Here is an 18,893-nt window from a genome sequence, read left to right as displayed (position 1 = left end):
AAAGGCAAGTCACCATTGATCTTCATGGGCAAAGGGAAGTCACCATTGATCTTCATGAGCAAATGCAAGGTCACCAATGATCTTTATGAGCAGAGTCAGGTCACCAATGATCTTCATGAGCAGAGTCAAGTCACCATTGATCTTCCTGAATCCAGTCTAAACTCTGCGGAATTACCAGAGCTTCTCCACGTCTCTGCTGAACTACCAAAGGTTCTCCAGGTCTCTGCTGAACTACCAAAGCCTCTCCATGTCTCTGCTGAACTACCAGCGCCTCTCCACCTCTCAGCCAAACTCTCTGAGCGCTCGACTGATCCTGTCGTGGCCACGGAGGACACCCTTAACTTGTTCATGTTCTCTGTTTCAGACTTGCCTATCCAGACTTGCTCTCATGTATTATCGATCCCACTGTGGTGGTCCTCGGTGCCGCCCTTGTGGGCTCCTGTCTCCACCGCACGGCTGTGGTGGTCTTCTGCGCTGCCCTGGTGGGCTTCTGTCTCGACCGCACGGATGTGGTGGTCTTCTGCGCTGCCCTGGTGGGCCTCTGTTATGACCGCACGGATGTGATGGTCTTCTGCGCCGCCCTGGTGGGTTTCTGACTCAACCGCATGGCTCCAGTTCCACCTTGCTCCACCCTGGATTACTGCCCGGTCTGTTCGGCCCTGGGCTACTGAACTTCCCCATTTTTACCTGGCCCTCCGTCCCTCCCACTGGTCCTACGCCACTCCACCTCCCTCCTGGTCTCTGTGTTCCTTGGTCTCTTCTTGGTTTCGGGTGGAGCATCTGGTAGCTGCTCTGTGGAGGAGGGGGTAATGTCACCCTGTCTGGTCTCTGTTTCCCTGAGTGTCCACTAGTGGTCTCACTTCCCCATAGGCACCTCACCGCAGGCACTACTATTCCCACAAGCCTTGTCCCTTCATCACGGTAATTGCAAACCTGTTAATTGCACTCGGGTGTCTTCACTTTCATAGTCATTATCCTGCCTATTTAAACCATTCTGTTTCTGTTTTTGTCATGGAGTCCTTACTTTCCGTCACCTAGTTTCCACGCGTTTCCTAGTCCTGGTGTTCCTGTTCTTGTTCCTGTTTGTTTGTTTCTGTTTGGATTGATGTTGGTAACGACCCCGGCTTGTTTTTGACTCTGATTTGGATAACCCTTAATAAACCACACTACACTTGGATCTTCCGTCTCCTGTGTTCCCGTACGTGACAGTTGGACATTAAATTCTGAACGTTTTATCTGATTATCTTGACTGTTTTGTTCTGTTGTTTTTACTACATTGTAAAAATGAAACATCTATAAAGAAGTATACTACTTCAGTGGTAATGCCATTGCTTGTGTGGCCAAGTGGTTTTATTGTTATTTCCTTCATCAAAATGAATGAGAGACTCTGAAACACTGCAGTGCAAAAACATTATATATATATATATATATATATATATATATATATATATATATATATATATATATTATTTATTTAGGATGACATGCATTGGTTTTTATGGTCTGTGATAATGGATCGTCCTTGTTTTCTTTATGCTTTTGTGGGAGTTTACAAACCCTTAATGATTCAATGATTTCCACAGTAATGCTGCAAGACATTGATTGAGCAATGATTAATTTCACATGTTTAATACATCCCTGTGAATTTTAGTAAATTGTAGGAATTCTTACAGAAAACAAGTAAATCAGTGTATTATTATTATTATTATTATTATTATTATTATTATTATTATTGGTAATTGGAAAACATTGTTGTGCCCTTAATTTAGCAACCATGTCATTTTTGACATTTTACATTTTTGTACAAACCCGATTCCAAAAAAAGTTGGGACACTCTACAAATTGTGAATAACAAAGGAATGTAATAATTTACAAATCTCATAAACGTATATTTTATTCACAATTGAATATAGATAACATATCAAATGTTGAAAGTGAGTCATTTTTAAATGTCATGCCAGATATTGGCTCATTTTGGATTTTATGAGAGCTACACATTCAAAAAAAGTTAGGACAGGTAGCAATGAGAGGCTGGAAAATTTAAATGTACATATAAGCAACAGCTGGAGGACCAATTTGCAACTTATTAGGTCAATTGGGAACATGATTGGGTATAAAAAGAGCCTCTCAGAGTGGCAGTGTCTCTCAAAAGTCAAGATGGGCAGAGGATCACCGATTCACCCAATGCTATGTCGAAAATTAGTTGAGGAATATCAGAAAGGAGTTTCTCAGAGAAAAATTGCAAAGAGTTTGAAGTTATTATCATCTATAGTGCATAATATCATCCAAATATTCAGAGAATCTGGAACAATCTCTGTGAGTAAGGGTCATGGTCGTTGCCAGCTAAAATTCTATAGGTCAAAAAAGAAGCCATATCTAAACATGATCCAGAAGCGCAGGCATTTTCTCTGGGCCAAGGCTCATTTAAAATGGACTGTGGCAAAGTGGAAAACTGTTCTGTGGTCAGACAAATCAAAATTTGAAGTTCTTTTTGGAAAACTGGGACGCCATGTCATCCGGAATAAAGAGGACAAGGACAACCCAAGTTGTTATCAGCGCTCAGTTCAGAAGCCTGCATCTCTGATGGGCTGCACGATATTGGGAAAAAATTACATTGCGATATTTAATTTTTCTGCGATATATATTGCGAAATGAAATCTAATCTAATTTTCTCTTACAAACAAAAATGGGGTGAGCACACTTACATTCTCATTTTAAATGATTTAAACATCGACACCATCGTTTCAATTGATTAATATGCGTGAGGGAGAGAGCAAGACAGCGCTCGTGTTGTTTGAAGACGTTGAGTGTGCGGCGCTCTCTCTCTCTCTTTCGCGTTCTCTCTCTCTCTCTCTCTCTCTCGCGCTCTCTCTCTCTCTTTCTCTTTCTCTCACGCTCTCTCTCTCTCTCGTGCGCGTTCTCTCTGGCCCATACAGTTAATGATTAACGTATCAACCAAGACAGCCTACATCGCACATCCTGCGATGTGACTATCGTGGATTCGTACATCGTGATATCGATGCTTAAACGACACATCGTGCAGCCCTAGTGTGTGTGGCATGGGCAGCTGGAAAAGCACCATCAATGCTGAAAGGTATATCCAAGTTCTAGAACAACATATGCTCCCATCCAGACATTGTTTCTTTAAGGGAAGATCTTACATTTTCCAACATGACAATGCCAGACCACATACTGCATCATTTACAACACCATGGCTGCGTAGAAAAAGGATCTGAGTATTGAAATGTATAAAGGGCTCCATTACCTTATATCTTAAGTAATGGTCCCGTAGAAGCATTTTTTTGTAAAAAATAGACTAACGATTGTGTCATAACCAGCGATTGGATTGTGTTGGTAATAGGAACTTAACGTTACCTAATGCTAAAAGTAAGTTTCGTGCTTCTAACAAGTGCTTTCGAACTTCTTTCTGATCTGAATAGTAATAGTAAGTGTGGCGAGTGGGGCGGGGCCGAGAGACGTGGGAACGAGGAGTGAGGCCAGGTGTAGTGATTGGAGATGCGCTGCACCTGCGCCCCACCGCCGGTTTCGAGTCCAACGTAGGAGATGGAAGGATATAAAACTGGAGCGACGACCGTGAAGGACGAGAGAGGACCAGGCCTGGGCCATATTTTATGTTTTGGTTTTTATTTGCGCGCACCAGTCGTCCGCGAGGGGCTGGTGCGCTGTTTTGTGTTTATTTTGAATTATTAAAATGTAATTGGATTGTCCGCCGGTTCCCGCCTCCTTCTTCCGGATGATTAGGAATTTTGTATCATTACAGTAAGTTATTTGGAAAACACTTGAGTTGAGGGAGGGAGATACGTACATAGTCTAGCTAACCTTAGCTAGCTACGATTTCAATACAGTACTATCAAAGATCCTTGCTCGTTCTCAATGCTCTGGATTTAAGGGGGGGGGGGGGGGGGGGGGGGGGGCTTATGTATGCTAATGTAACCCCTATCTCCCGGGTCCTTTCTGACGCTCCTCGCACTCGCTCCGAGCGGGGCTTGAACCCGGATCTCCTCTAACAAGGAGGCTAAATGGCTACAGCCACTAGCGTCTGTTTCTAGTGCGTCTCTTGAGATCGGGGAGGTTTACCTGCACAGCACTACTCGCTGGCCTCCGTTACACTTAGCGGTTTTGGAAAATGACTAAGTTCCACTTTATGTCGTCTTTTTTTTTTCTTTAAAGGTGTACAAGGTTTACTTGATGTGCTTACGCGCCGATAGCTTAGTTAACAACACAGAGATATTTTAAGCAGTTTTACTCACCGCCTGCGGTTCCAACACACGATCGTGACCCTTTTTAATTGGGATTGCATTATCCTTAAGAAATAAACGATATGCAAATCCGGTGTCAAACTGGGCCTTGTTTGTAAAACAAGCATCTTCGAAATGCAGGGAACAGACAAAAACACTTGCACAACTCCATCGATGCTCTTTAAAAATAGACTCCGTCCACTGGTCCCTTGATGTGTTTTTTTTTTTTTTGGTAATCTGTGCAGGGTTGTCTTGCCCTTGCAGATAGTAATGTAGATAGTAATGTTAAATCTTAATTGTGAAAAGTAATCCCCCGACCCCTATGTCACGGACGAGACAGGAGGCAGACAGGATGGTCAGTTTGAGAGTTTTATTTGCAGAATGCTCCGAACCAGACGGGAATATCAGAATGAGAGCGAGTATGGACCAATATCGATTTACTGAACGATCTCTAATCACAGGAAGTGGAAGTGGGATCACCGAAGGAGGACTGAAGGCAGAAGAAGACGGACCAATCTTTGAGGGTTCTCAGAAGATTCGCGGATTCTCAGGTGAGTGTTGAGACAGAGTCTGTAAGCCATGTAATGACGAGATCAGACGGAGACTGAAGGTTGAGGCGGGTATATAAGGGTGAGCAGTGATGAAGGATAGCAGGTGACGGTGATGAGGATGAAGAGATGCAGGTGATGACAATTAATATTCAGGGGATGACGAGCGAGTGGGTGGAGGGAGTGATGATGATGGTGGAATCCTGACAGTACCCCCCCCTCCCGAGGCGGCTCTTGACGCTTGAGAAGAGGGGTATTGGCGACGGCGAGGCCTACCACGACCTCTGGGTGCAGGACGATCAGGATGGTCTGCATGAAACTGGGTGAGGAGGGTTGGGTCCAGGATATCTTCGCGGGGTACCCATGAGCGTTCCTCGGGGCCATAATCCTCCCAGTCTACTAGGTATTCTAGCCGGGGGCCTCGTCGCCACGAATCCATGATGTTGCGGACACGGTAGATAGGCTCCTCTTCTACTGGAACAGGAGGAGGAGGTAAGTCCCTAGGTCCTGGATCTGAGGGAGGAGAAGTGACAGGGTCAATGAAAGGCTTTAACAAGGAGACGTGGAATGAAGGTGAAAACTTGTAATGAGGTGGAAGGTTGAGCCTGTAAGTGACTTCATTCAGCTGCCTCTGCACGGTAAATGGTCCGATGTATCGGGGACTCAGCTTACGGCAGGGCAGGCGAAGGCGGATGTCACGGGTTGAAAGCCACACCTTCTGCCCCGGTTGGTACTGGGGAGGGTCTGTCCGTTGACGATCGGCTTGGGTCTTGTGCCTTCGCACTGCCTGTTGGAGGTGAACGTGAGCTGAGTCCCATACCCTCTCGCTCTGATGGAACCAATAGTCAACGGCTGGAACCTCCGAGGGCTCCCCAGACCAAGGGAATAGAGGAGGTTGAAAACCCAGGATACATTGAAAAGGAGTGAGCCCGGTGGTGGATTGCCTGAGAGAATTCTGGGCGTATTCGGCCCAGGGGAGGTAGCGACTCCAGCTGTCCTGGTACTGGTGGCAATATGACCTGAGGTACCGTCCTATCTCCTGGATCTTCCGCTCAGTCTGGCCGTTCGTCTGAGGGTGGTATCCTGAGGAGAGACTAACAGTCACCCCAAGTAGTCGGAAGAAGGCTTGCCATACTCGAGATATGAACTGCGGACCCCTATCCGATACTATATCTTCGGGAATTCCAAAATTTCTGAAAACATGATGGAACAAAGCCTCCGCGGTCTCAAAGGCGGTAGGGAGTCTAGGTAAGGGGATCAGCTTGCAAGCCTTCGAGAACCGATCCACTGCAACTAGAATACAGGTGAAGTTGTTAGATTTAGGAAGGTCAGTCATGAAGTCTACACCAAGGTGAGACCATGGACGACGGGGAATAGGAAGAGGTACGAGTTTACCCTCCGGGAGTTTTCTGGGCGTGTTAGAGATGACGCAGACTGAGCACCCTTGGACAAACCGGGAGACATCTTTGGAGATAGATGGCCACCAGTACCGTTGACTGAGGAGCGAGAGGGTACGCCTGCTACCTGGATGTCCAGAGCCCGGAGCTGTATGAGCAGAGTCCAGAAGGGCGGTGCGGAATTGTTGAGGTACAAAGGTGAGCCCCTCTGGACCTCCCGGCGGAGCGGGATGGAGACGGTTTTCCTGGGATATTTGATCGTCTATGTCCCAGAGGATTGGACAGGCGAACACGGCTGGAGGGAGAATGGGTTCGGGGCGGTACTCCTCAGACGAGGAATGATGGAGGCGTGAGAGAGCGTCAGCTTTTCCATTCTTACAGCCGGGTCGGTAGGTAACAACGAAATCAAAACGGGTGAAGAAGAGAGCCCAGCGGGCCTGACGAGGATTGAGCCTCTTGGCTTCTTTGAGGTATTCCAGATTACGATGATCGGTGATTACTTGAAATTGGTGATTGGCTCCCTCCAGCCAATGCCTCCACTCTTCCAAGGCAAGCTTGATTGCAAGCAGTTCCCGATTTCCGATGTCATAGTTTCGCTCCGCCGGGGACAGCTTCTTGGAGAAGAAGGCACATGGATGGAGTCTGGAAGGTTCACCCTGCCGCTGGGAGAGGACTGCTCCTACTCCAGTAGAAGACGCATCAACCTCGACGACGAATGGCAGATTTGGGTTAGGATGGGCGAGGACGGGAGCGGTTGAAAAGGCGTCGTTTAGTTGTTGGAAGGCTTGGATGGCTTCGGAGGAGAAGGATAGAGACTTGGTCTGGCCCTTCAAAGAGGAGGTCAGAGGAGCACTGATAATGCTGTAGTTATGGATGAATCTTCTATAAAAGTTGGCAAATCCGAGGAATCTTTGAAGCTCTTTCACAGTAGTGGGCTGCGGCCAGTTCCGGATGGTATCCACCTTCCTCTGGTCCATTTGCACTCCATGCCGATTTATGATATAGCCCAAAAACTGTACCGACGTGGTGTGAAATTCACATTTCTCCAATTTCAGGAACAACTGATGGGCTCTCAATTTCTGCAGGACCAGAGTGACATGGCGTCTGTGTTCAGGAAGTGATGATGAGTAGATGAGGATATCATCCAAGTAAACTACAACAAATCTATTGAGGTACTCTCGGAACACTTCATTCATGTAATTTTGAAAGATTGCAGGGGCGTTGGATAGGCCGAAAGGCATTACCCTGTATTCATAGTGGCCGGAAGGGGTGACGAAAGCAGTCTTCCACTCGTCACCCCGACGGATACGGATTAAGTTGTATGCACTGCGCAGATCCAACTTGGAGAATATACGGGCCCCACGTAGTTGTTCCAGGGCTGCTGGGACCAGAGGAAGGGGGTAACGAAATTTGACCGTTTGGGAGTTCAGATGGCAGTAATCAATACATGGTCTCAAGCCTCCATCCTTCTTAGCCACGAAAAAGAAGCTGGAAGCGGCGGGTGAAACCGATGGACGGATGAACTGCTGCTGAAGGGCTTCTTTCACATACTCCTCCATGGCCTTCTGTTCCGGGATGGAGAGAGGGTAGATACGGCCTTTAGGTAGAGTGGCTCCAGGTAGCAGGTCGATGGCGCAGTCCCATGGCCGATGAGGTGGTAACTTGGTCGCCAACTGCTTGCTGAACACATCCTGGAACCCCCTGTATTCAGCAGGAATCTCTACTTGATGCTGGACCTCTGGACTCTCAACTGAAGTCGAACAAACTGGAAGTTTGGGTTTGAGCACGGAAGACGAAGAAGAGGGGGAAGATAGGGCTTTCGGGTTCCTCTTGACTGGAGCTAGACAGGTATGTGTACAGTTTTCTCCCCAACGAAGAACCTCCCCGGATTTCCAGTCAATGGTGGGCTGATGTTGGATCAACCAGGGGCGTCCCAGGATGAGCTCAGCAGTAGACTCCTCCAGCACCAAGAATGAGATCTCTTCTGCGTGTAAACAGCCAATGCGGAGCATTAATGTGGGAGAGACATGACTGATTCAACCTCGACCTAGCGGCTTTCCTTGGATGGTTTGAACTCTGAGCTCTTGAAGGCTGCGGTGCTTGCGGACATTCAGTTTTTGGAGGAGCTGGGTTGAAATGAAGTTCCCCGCTGAACCGGAGTCGAGGAGGGCTTGCGCTGAGACACAGATATGGGGGGTTAACAGATGAACCATGGTACGGTTTAAAGATTCCACTTTAGGAGGGATCTGAATGGAGCTTACCGCAGAACGTTGAGGTCGAACAGGACAGGAGCAGATGAGATGATTGTCGCTCCCGCAGTACAGACAGAGGTGAAGCTGGATGCGACGCTGGCGCTCAGAAGGAGTGAGATGGGTGGAGTCCACTTGCATAGGTTCAGGTGCTGGAGGAGAAGCAATGGGAATTGAGGACGGAGGACTGACAGCGGTAGATGGATTGTCACAGGCAGATAAACGTTGAGAAACTCGAATGGTCTTTTGAATGAGGTTCTCAATTCCCATGGAGTCATCATAAACAACCAATAGCTGACGGATGTTCGGATTCAGGCCGTGGCGGAAAGCGGTAATTAGGGCCGACTCGTTCCAGCCACAGGATGCCGCCAGGGTGCGAAACTGGAGGGCATACGTGCTGACAGAGGAGTTTCCTTGACGGAGATTGTAAAGCTGATCATGGACTGAGAGATCTGAAACTGCCTGGCCAAAGACTTCCTTAAAATGAGATATGAAACCTGACAGGGACTTTAACACTGGGGAATCTGAATTCCAAAGGGATTGTGCCCACTGGAGAGCTCTGCCAGAGAGTAGGGAAATAATAAAGGCCACCCGGGCGGAATCGTCGGTAAACTGATGTGCTTGCATTTGGAAATATAGTGAAACCTGAAGCAAAAAACCACTGCAATCCTCCGCCTCACCACTGAACGGCGCTGGTCGGGCCATGGGACTCGCAGAGGCAGCCGGCGAAGTAGCGGGTGTTTGCGGAAGTTGGTGTCGGCGTGCAGAGTGAAGGATGGCTTCGGGGATGGCGGAAGGGTTGTCCGGTAAAGATGAGCGGATTGACTGGCACACTGCTCGCACTAGTTCGGCAAACGGGTCTTGAGATGGATTCCCTCCAGGCTCCGTAGGATTCTGCATCTTCGGTCTGATCTTCTGTCACGGACGAGACAGGAGGCAGACAGGATGGTCAGTTTGAGAGTTTTATTTGCAGAATGCTCCGAACCAGACGGGAATATCAGAATGAGAGCGAGTATGGACCAATATCGATTTACTGAACGATCTCTAATCACAGGAAGTGGAAGTGGGATCACCGAAGGAGGACTGAAGGCAGAAGAAGACGGACCAATCTTTGAGGGTTCTCAGAAGATTCGCGGATTCTCAGGTGAGTGTTGAGACAGAGTCTGTAAGCCATGTAATGACGAGATCAGACGGAGACTGAAGGTTGAGGCGGGTATATAAGGGTGAGCAGTGATGAAGGATAGCAGGTGACGTGATGAGGATGAAGAGATGCAGGTGATGACAATTAATATTCAGGGGATGACAAGCGAGTGGGTGGAGGGAGTGATGATGATGGTGGAATCCTGACACCCTACTTGTGATGGTCCACCGATTAGAACAGGAAAATGATGCACAGTGCTTTGGTATCTTAACTGCTGCTACGCAATGAAACTAGGAGTACGACCGGTTTAAAATGGCGGACGCAAATCTTAGCGTTCAGCGGCCAATAGGGCGTCTACCTACATGATGTCTATGACTGTGCGCTCTTGAAGACAGTTTCATGGTTTTGACTGTAGTAACTGAATGACACGCAGTTTGATTGCTGAATGGAGGATAACAGACAGCCGCAGTCTGCAATCTGTTTCTGTTTTTAACATTTAGTGACCCATAACAACACATAGATTAGAAAGAAAGTAATGACAGATTAAAGAGTAAAACATCTTCATGAAAGTACTATTCACTTTAAAACTGCAAAGTTTCCACAGGTAGAACAGGCTTTCTTTCACAAAGCATCCACATGAGCCTCAATGGTCAACTTTTCATCTGTTACAGTACCAAGATATTTAAATTGATGTACAACCTCAACAACATGATCATTAATGTCCAAAGGAGAGATGAGTGTAGGATTCTTTCTAAAATCTATAATCATATTTTTAGTTTTAAGTACATTGGTGTCCAGAAAGGACAGTTTACACAAGTCGAAAAAATATGTCAGTACAGGACCATGACCAAGCTGAGACCTATCAGTTAAAAACACCATCAGCCAATTTATCAGCCCAATCAATATTATAAACCCTATTTAAAATTTCTGCTAAGATATTAGTCTGGATAAATCAATAAAAACTAATCGCACTAAAGTCTTTGCACCCTCAAGATGTGCTAAACGGATCTAAATGTTCCTGTACCATGGTAAAAAGCTTATCCTTCACAACCTTCTCAAATGTTTTCATAATCAAAGAGGCACGTGCTACTGGCCTGTACTCATTTAAACAGTGTGGTACATCATTCTTAGGCACAGGTTCAATAATAGATTCCTTCCTTTATGGCCTGGACTTTTCCTCTCTTTAACACCAGGGAAAAGTTTAAGAATGTATCCCTATCAACACTATTTTGCTCAAAGGAAGCGTTTTTAAAAGATGCCAGTTCCTGATTAACTTATGAACATTCAAACAATTAAAAACATTGGCAAGACGAAGTCAAGCTTCCTGTCAAAAGAAATATCACATTTCTTACAATGCATCCCCATTAAGGACTTCACCCCTCCCATGCAGAACGAAAATTTCCAGTATTAAACATATACTCAACTTTATTTTTGAATAGATGCTTATTTCTTTATTGGGGATAACAAGGTCCTCACAGAAAGTAACATAAGCTGACACAGTCTCTTTAAGTTCATCTTAATCAACACAAGCATTTATAAACACTTGCCAATCTGTGCAGCTTAAACAGTCCTGGGGGGAGTTAAAGGGGTCCTTTTATGCCTTTTCACTTTTTCAACTTCAGTTAGTCATTAATGTTGCTGATTACTTTTCTTTAACAGATTCTTCCAACCACACCAGAACTAAACGACGTTCTGGTTTGGTTTAAGCCTTATTTTAAGCATCTGAAAGTCTCAGATTAAGCATCTGAGGTGTTCTGTTGATAGATGTAATTATAAACATAGTCATTTACTGCCAGCATCTGAGCAGAGGATTAACATACTTTTGTTTTTGAAGGAAATGCGCTGATCCCCGATCTGCCTAAATGCATTTAAAGAGCCAGTAAGATGAAAATTCTAAGCTTCCTATCACTGTTTATAAGTCCTGTACATTAGGTTTAAATCCATCCAAGGTTAAAAAACATTGTCATTTTGTCAAAATGTCATTTTAAAATTACCTCAATTCTCAGAGATCCCCAAACGGTTCGCGCGAAGCTGTTCAAAAGATTCAGTTTCCTTAAACCCACCTTTCTGTAGCATACTGTGTTCTGATTGGTCAACTAACATAAGCAGTTTGGATTGGTTGTTCCGCACACACCTCCACGGTAAACTATGCGTTAGCATCTGTTTGGGGTGAATTATGTCTTATTCCTCTCACCGCGAAGCAAACAGTTAAATAAAAAACTTGAACAGTCCAGCTGCTTTTTCTTCTGTGTGTGCGTATTGAAGCCGCACGCTTCAGTTTGAATCTGAATAGCGCGTTCAGCGTGGGGGTGTGGTCACATTAGAATGAAGGGAGAAATGAAAAACAGACACCGCGTTGTTTTCACATGGATTACTTTATCACAGAATATCTGTTAGCAGCACTTGTTTAGTTTCAAAGTAGACATGTCAAGCTTTCTATAGATATCTCTCTCATGTCTCTTCGTTGAGTATTCACGGAGTTACACTTCATTTTAATGACGTGTTTGTACATGACGATCAGCGCAGACAAAGGCTGCAGACAGCACACATACTGATAAGATGCTCGGGAGAAAACAGACACATAACTTCATAATCATACTTCGCGTTGTGATTCGGGGATGCTCATTGTTCTAAATAAAGTTGGTAATGAACCCTCTTTTATGGCCAAACGCTTTGAAAATCCCGCTGTACTCACCGAGATTAGAAAAGCAGTCATCAGTGAAATGTTGTGAACACAACAAAAGGGATTTGTTGTACTGCTCTGGTAATGTGGTGAAAATTAATTTTAGCCATTGGTTCTTCTGATCTTCATTCTTTGGCAGTGAAAATAAAACACACTGTCTCCTCGACATGATGCTATCACACCAACCAGAGCGTCTGTGTGTGTGGGGGGGGGGGGGGGGGGTGGGGCAGGTCATAGTTCCGTTTCTCTCCAGACGGTAGGCGGAGATTTTTATGCAAAGTGCTCCTAGTGACGTACATAGAGATGGGCAAAAGATTTGAAATCTATAACGACTCGTTTCAGCGATTCAGAGTCGACTCCTTACTTTAGAAGCCAATAACTTTATAAATCGTGTACTTTTTGGTTTAATTATTTGCACGTTGTTTACACAGATGGACAGCTACATCATACACTGTAATACAGGTCATTTTTGATTTCCCATCTGTGTGGCTCTTTAAGTTTGCACAAATCATTCGTGATCCAGCTTCATCTACAGAAGAACTGAGTATGAGGCTTTTTTAAATGAATCTTTGCAAATCGCTTTATTACTTGCACTACTGTCTGTTCGTCCAGAATACTGAATGATTCATTTGCACACTGGATTTTTCTATGGACCTTTTTACTGTCCATTGCTGTATATTACACCTATTTGTATATCATGCTGATAATATTTAATAATCTGCTAATTATTTCCATAGTCCTGCCTTATCTGTGTATTTATTGTACATTTATAACATATTGTGGACACATTATATCCTGTACTTACTGTTTGTTGCATTTCTGGTTAGATGCTAAATGCAAAATTGAATCTAATCTAATCTAATCTAATCTGAAGTTTACAGTCTCCTCGTCACCCCACAGAAGAGAGGGGCGGGGTCAGCAGAGCTCATTAGCATTGTAAAGCAACATGGACTAGAGTAATGTGCTGAAAACGGAGCTGATTTTGACAGGGTAAATTGGTGTTTTTTTACACTACCATTGAGAAATGTATAGACTTTTCATGTAGACCCTAAAGAATTATATCAACTTGTGTAAAACTGGCATGCTATGACCCCCTTAATTAAGCTATTTTTGACTCTCACTCTGACACTGAGACACAAAGAAACAATTTAGAGTGGATTTATCATATCAAAAGCGAGGAAGTGAAATGTACTCAACAGATAGGGGAAACACTTGCAAGGACTTTTATTTTTAACCTCCTGTGTGCCTTCTGTGGGTTTTTTTGTGGTATTTAGAATTGCACATGTCACGTAGAGAGGAGAGAGAGGGTGAAGGTGTAGTTTCTACATCAAGTGATGTGATGTTGTGTTTCCTCAGCAGAGCAGTATGGGCAGTTCAGCAATCAAAGGGCAAAGGCATGAGTGAAGATGACCTTAAAATCAGCCAAAAGTGAGTATTCAATCACACTCATCAAAAGTATTGGAAATATGGAAAATCTGATATTTTAAAATCTGTATTTTAAATAATTTTATGCAAAATAGACAAATAAATACAAACAAATCTGTGGACTACTACTTTTTTTTCAAAGAGAGATTGAATTTTCAAAAGCCTCTTCTTCACAATTTCAAATTCTGCGATTTTAAAAGAACTTGGAGTAAAATTATTCGCAAACAAGATGCCAACTTCTCCACTATGTGATGTTCTATATCCATTCTTTAATCCAATTTGCAACATTTGTATCATCACTATGTTCTTTGTAAAAAATAAGTTGTTTATGTTTAGTTTTTTTGCATTCTCTTTTTATCATCTCTGGCTCTGTTTACATTTAAAGTAGGGCCGGGACTTTAACGCGTTAATTGAGATTAATTAATTACACAAAAAAATAACGCGTTAACTAAGATTAATTAATTACAGAAAAAAAAATTCCCGCATTTTTAATAACTTATTTTTGCACCGCGGAACGTTTCTCACTGGATTTGTTTCGGCGGACCGATTATACTGAAGCACCAACTAGCGTTCGCTCCGCATATCACTGCAGCCTGCAGCACATCGAGCCTCAAGTATCACCTCAACGTAAAACATAAAGCAGCTAGCGTGGACTTTACACTTTATGTTGAACTATATATTATTTTGTTGGTGCAACAGTTTATGTTGAACTCTTTATTGTTTTGGCCAAGGTTATTGAGAGTTCGCTTAGTATGTTATGGCCTCTGAAGCAACAAAGAGATGTTTTCTAATAGTCATGGTTTCCAATGTTCTGAATGTAATTGACAGTATTGTGTTTTACTTAAAAAACACTTTACAGAAGGTTCCAGCACCTATAAGCTACCTGAATTTCTGAAATGTACTATTTCTAAATTGTTTCTAAATATGCTATTGCTACACTTCATGGCAAAAATTGCACTGATCTGCTAGACTTGGTTGAACAAAAATAAACAATATTTTGTTGCTTAAGCTTATGTATTCAGTCATTATTCAATGGTATACTATAAATCCATGTGAAAAAAAATTACTTCTCACTGTTTTCATGTCAAATATTTATATGCGATTAAAATGCGATTAATTTCGATTAATTAATTACAAAGCCTCTAATTAATTAGATTAATTTTTTTAATCGAGTCCCGGCCCTAATTTAAAGATGCCATATGAATATTTGCCATGTGTAAAGAAAGAAAAATAAACGCAAACACAGCCAATATAAGGATAAAAGAGTTATGCCACTTTGTCATCATTATTTTTCAGCTGATTTTGAATTATTTATTTTTATTTCAGGAGATATGCTTCTTTATCCAGAAATGCAGCCTTCACTCATTAAACTCTGATTGTGTTTCCCACAAACCGTTTCAGAGAAAAAAAATTAATCAGCACTGTAATCATTACATTTCCATTCACTCTGCGAACAACTTGAAGTCCCAAAGTCAGAAAATTCACTTTCAGTATTACTGTATCTGTGTTGCTCTTTTGTTCTATGCTTACAGTATTTATCTTGCTTGCTTTGACCCTTCTTCTTATTAGTGGAGTTTTGAAGACAGCTTGATCCATCTCCAACTTTGACAAATGAATATCATCTGATAAAGATTTCTATACCAGACAAACCATTTGTCAAACTATTTTTCGTGTCCATGGATTCTTCTGTAGGCAAGCTCACATTCAACCTTTTTTGATCTCTATCGGTCGAATCATTATCTTCCATGATCTCAGTCATGGTTTGAACATTTGTTTGCTAGTAAGGCACTTGATACACAGATACTGACTCAGATGAACCAGCAACACGTTGCTCATCTTGCACCACCCTCTCAACAATCACGTCATGTTTCATACTTGTACCTTTATTTTCGGAACAGGCACGAGGCAGATGCCCAGTTCTGCCACATCTAAAATACTTAATTCTATCAGTAGATACAAAGACTGCATCATACATAGACAAAATAATCAAATCTGAATTTCAGATTTAAATTCAGCTCTGTTCTGTTTTTACTCAAAAATCATTAGTACATTTGTATATATTAGAGCTGGTAAGCGATTAAAATTTTGTATCTAATTAATTAAGATGTCGTAAATAATGAATCTAATCAATCACACATCAAATTTGGAGAAATTACTCTGAAAAGATAATTTAACGTCATTGTTGTGTAAAGCATCAAACAGAGATTACAAAAAGTAGGTTCAGCAACTTACTCACATTGTCTTTTGGACAATGTGAGTAAATGATGACAGAATTGACATTTTTGGTTGGGTGAACTATAACTTTAATATTTTATTTTCTTAATTTTATTATTATTTATTACTATGAAAATATGAAATGGTTTCTTTAATGAAAGGATACTCTAAATAATAAACTAAAATTGCCAGTAGGTGGTGGTAAATGTCTTAACGAATAAGTCATCGAGTCATTTATTCATTCTTTGTTTCGTTCAAATAGCTGATTCAGGAGTGAAGTAAATGGTTCATTTAATCATTAGACTCGTTTGACTTAAAACGGGTCAGTGTGTGACATCAAAGAACCACAAGAGCTTAGAGAGCAGACGACACCTTGTGCTTTTGATTCGCTCTCGCGGTACTTTGATGTCAAACACCGATCGATCTGTGCAGTGCCACTTCAAACCCAATGCATATGCCAAGGGTTAACGTGCCAAATGGTTCACAAAATTCGTTCAAAACGTGGATTAAGAAATGATGCTGTGGGTTGCTCTGAGATGAACAGTTCTGATTTGTCTTTATAATTTTGTTGGCAAAATTAAAACAGACAACATTGTTTCTAAAATACACAATATTAACTTCCTAATGAACTGTATAAGATAAGGGCAACACTATAGAATAGGTAACACTTGTTAACTATTAACTACATTTCTCTCAATACATTTTTTATTTGCTGCTTATTAGTAGTTAGTTAGGTAGTTGTTAGGTTTAGGTATTTGGTAATATTAGGGATGTAGAATAAGGTCAAGTAGAATAAGGCATTAATATGTTCTTATTTAGCACTAATACATGGCTAATATTGTAGTAATATGCATGCTAATAAGCAACTAATAGGTGTTACCTATTCTAAAGTCTTACCAAGATAAGTATCACATTTGCACTCATGTGGTATTGCACTTAGCCTGCTAAGCGAGTTGTGATTTAGGACATGGGCTGAAAGTATGTAATTCTGTAACACAAACATAGTTATCATCATGATATATTATCTGTAAGACAGATTCACTGAAGACAGACACAAAGAGGAGAGAATAGTCGCACAAGCAGAGAAAATACTGTACCAGACAGAACAAATTCATTGTTTGCGATACTCAAAATACTGAAAGAAAACCATAATTATGGAAAAGGGTGGGGGTTAATATGGATGTATGTCTTCAGAAAAGTTTTGATGGCATTTTCTTTTTCCTCTTATCTTCGTTTAATACATATTAAAGAAGTGTTAATAAGCGCAGTGCTGTGTACAGCAATAACCCAGGAGATGCTCTATTGCTACTGTTCTATAAGCGCCACCTGCTGTTAGAAATTGAATTTGCATTTCATCAGAATCAGAAAGATCTTTATTGCAAATGTGTTTACACACACAAGGAGTTCGTCTTGGTGTCAGGAGCCTCCAGTACAGAAAGTAGCCTACAGACATAGTGCAGAATACATATAATTAAGGTAATAAAACACTACTACTAATAAAGAGATATTCATTCAGCCTTCCTGATGTTTTTGTTTTGTGCAGTTGGTTAATGTTGCATGTATTTTTCTTTATTTGTTTAAGATTAGTTTGGCCAGTAACAGAGCGAAATAAACTAATACTAATCAATTAATTATAATAGTTGTAACTGCTTTGATACAATCATTATTGTATAAAGCACTAGACATATAAAGGTGACCGACAATGTGTAAACACAATTTTAAGAGGTTTATTGATAACATCAGAACATAAGATCGCGACCGAGATCGTGATGAACTGAAGTCGGTGACAGCTTTTTAGTGATTATAAATGGAGTGCTTTTAGTGCTATATTATGAAAATCAATAAAACTGCCTCTGTAAATATGCAAATTAGAACAAACGTTATTTACAGATACCCAGGATTAATAGTTAACCCGAGGTAGATTGTGAGCAGTGGAGCAAGATAAGCAGCGGTTCCCTTTACACAGTTGGCAGTTGTATCAATCATGCATGCGTGTTAATTAATGACCTGTCTATCGATTCCTCCTTCTCTTCCAGCATGGATTTTAAGACTGCTCCCAGTTGTGCTCTTCTTCATCTGTTACTATTGCTCCCAGTTCTACTTTGAGAGGTTAGTACAGTCACCTGCTTCACACACATTATGTTTTCACGGGTTATTGTTGTTTTTGATCTTCTCAGGCTGAGACAAGCAAAGCTTTCAAAGTGTACCTATGCTAACTACTGATTTTCTTTTCTTTTTTTCTTCTTTTCTTTAAGCTATGGAGGCAGTGGAAAGTCCCCTCGGCCCACGGTCTCTCTATGCAACACCTATCGCATGAAGAGAAAGTGGGACAGTCTTAAATTGAAGTATGTGACCTCATAATCATATGTATGACCTATTTTGGGGGAACTACCTTGAAACTAGCTTACCGAGCTTGAAAATTGGAAATTAAGTTTCTGTCATCATTTACTCATTTTCACGTCATTCCCAAGCTGTATGTCTTTCTCTTTTGCTTCTGTGGTACATAGCATGAGATGAAATACAGTGGGAGTCAATAGTAACCGAAAGGTTTTGGTTAACAACGTTTTTCAAAATGATGTGAAGATGAGCTAATGATGCAAGAATGTTTAATTTTGCAAGTACAGCAGTATTTATATGACGCAAAAACTATGAGTTTAAAAGCACTTACACTTTGTAAGCTTGTTTTCAGAATCCCTCCAAAGTGCACACACGCACACACACACACACACACACACACCGTGAACACTCTTTACTGAAGAAAAAGAAAATGAAAAGTCACCTACATCTTGGATGGCATGAGACGCAAACCCACAACCTTAGGTTAGAAGTCAAACTCTCTAACCACTAGGCCACAACTTCCCAAAAAATGTAACGACTTTATATCACCCACTAACATATTGTGAAGCCAAAAGTGACGTCAGTTAAAAAAATTAAATAAACATCTTAGAAATGTCATATCATGCTATATTATTACCAA

The 18,893-nt window shown here is 42.0% G+C and overlaps 1 protein-coding gene across 10 annotated transcripts in view; it reads left to right on the top strand.

Annotated features, from left to right (window-relative positions):
* The window catches only part of LOC113061884 (CMP-N-acetylneuraminate-beta-galactosamide-alpha-2,3-sialyltransferase 4-like), a 41,513-nt gene that overhangs the window by 14,017 nt on the left and 8,603 nt on the right, over positions 1–18,893 (top strand). For 4 of the 10 annotated variants that reach the window (XM_026231384.1, XM_026231387.1, XM_026231386.1 and 1 more), the window contains exons 2-4: positions 13,634–13,705; positions 17,953–18,025; positions 18,172–18,261. In XM_026231384.1, coding sequence (XP_026087169.1) covers positions 13,684–13,705; positions 17,953–18,025; positions 18,172–18,261 — 185 coding nt within the window. In that variant the 5' untranslated portion in view covers positions 13,634–13,683. Of the gene's footprint in view, positions 1–8,549; positions 9,598–13,151; positions 13,268–13,633; positions 13,706–17,952; positions 18,026–18,171; positions 18,262–18,893 lie in introns of those variants that run through there. The other 6 variants (XM_026231385.1, XM_026231381.1, XM_026231382.1 and 3 more) reach the window with 5 other exon arrangements.

This window comes from Carassius auratus, chromosome 43 (genome assembly GCF_003368295.1).
Source record: "Carassius auratus strain Wakin chromosome 43, ASM336829v1, whole genome shotgun sequence".
NCBI classification, from domain to species: Eukaryota; Metazoa; Chordata; class Actinopteri; order Cypriniformes; family Cyprinidae; genus Carassius; species Carassius auratus.
This window is presented reverse-complemented; position numbering and strand designations above follow the sequence as displayed.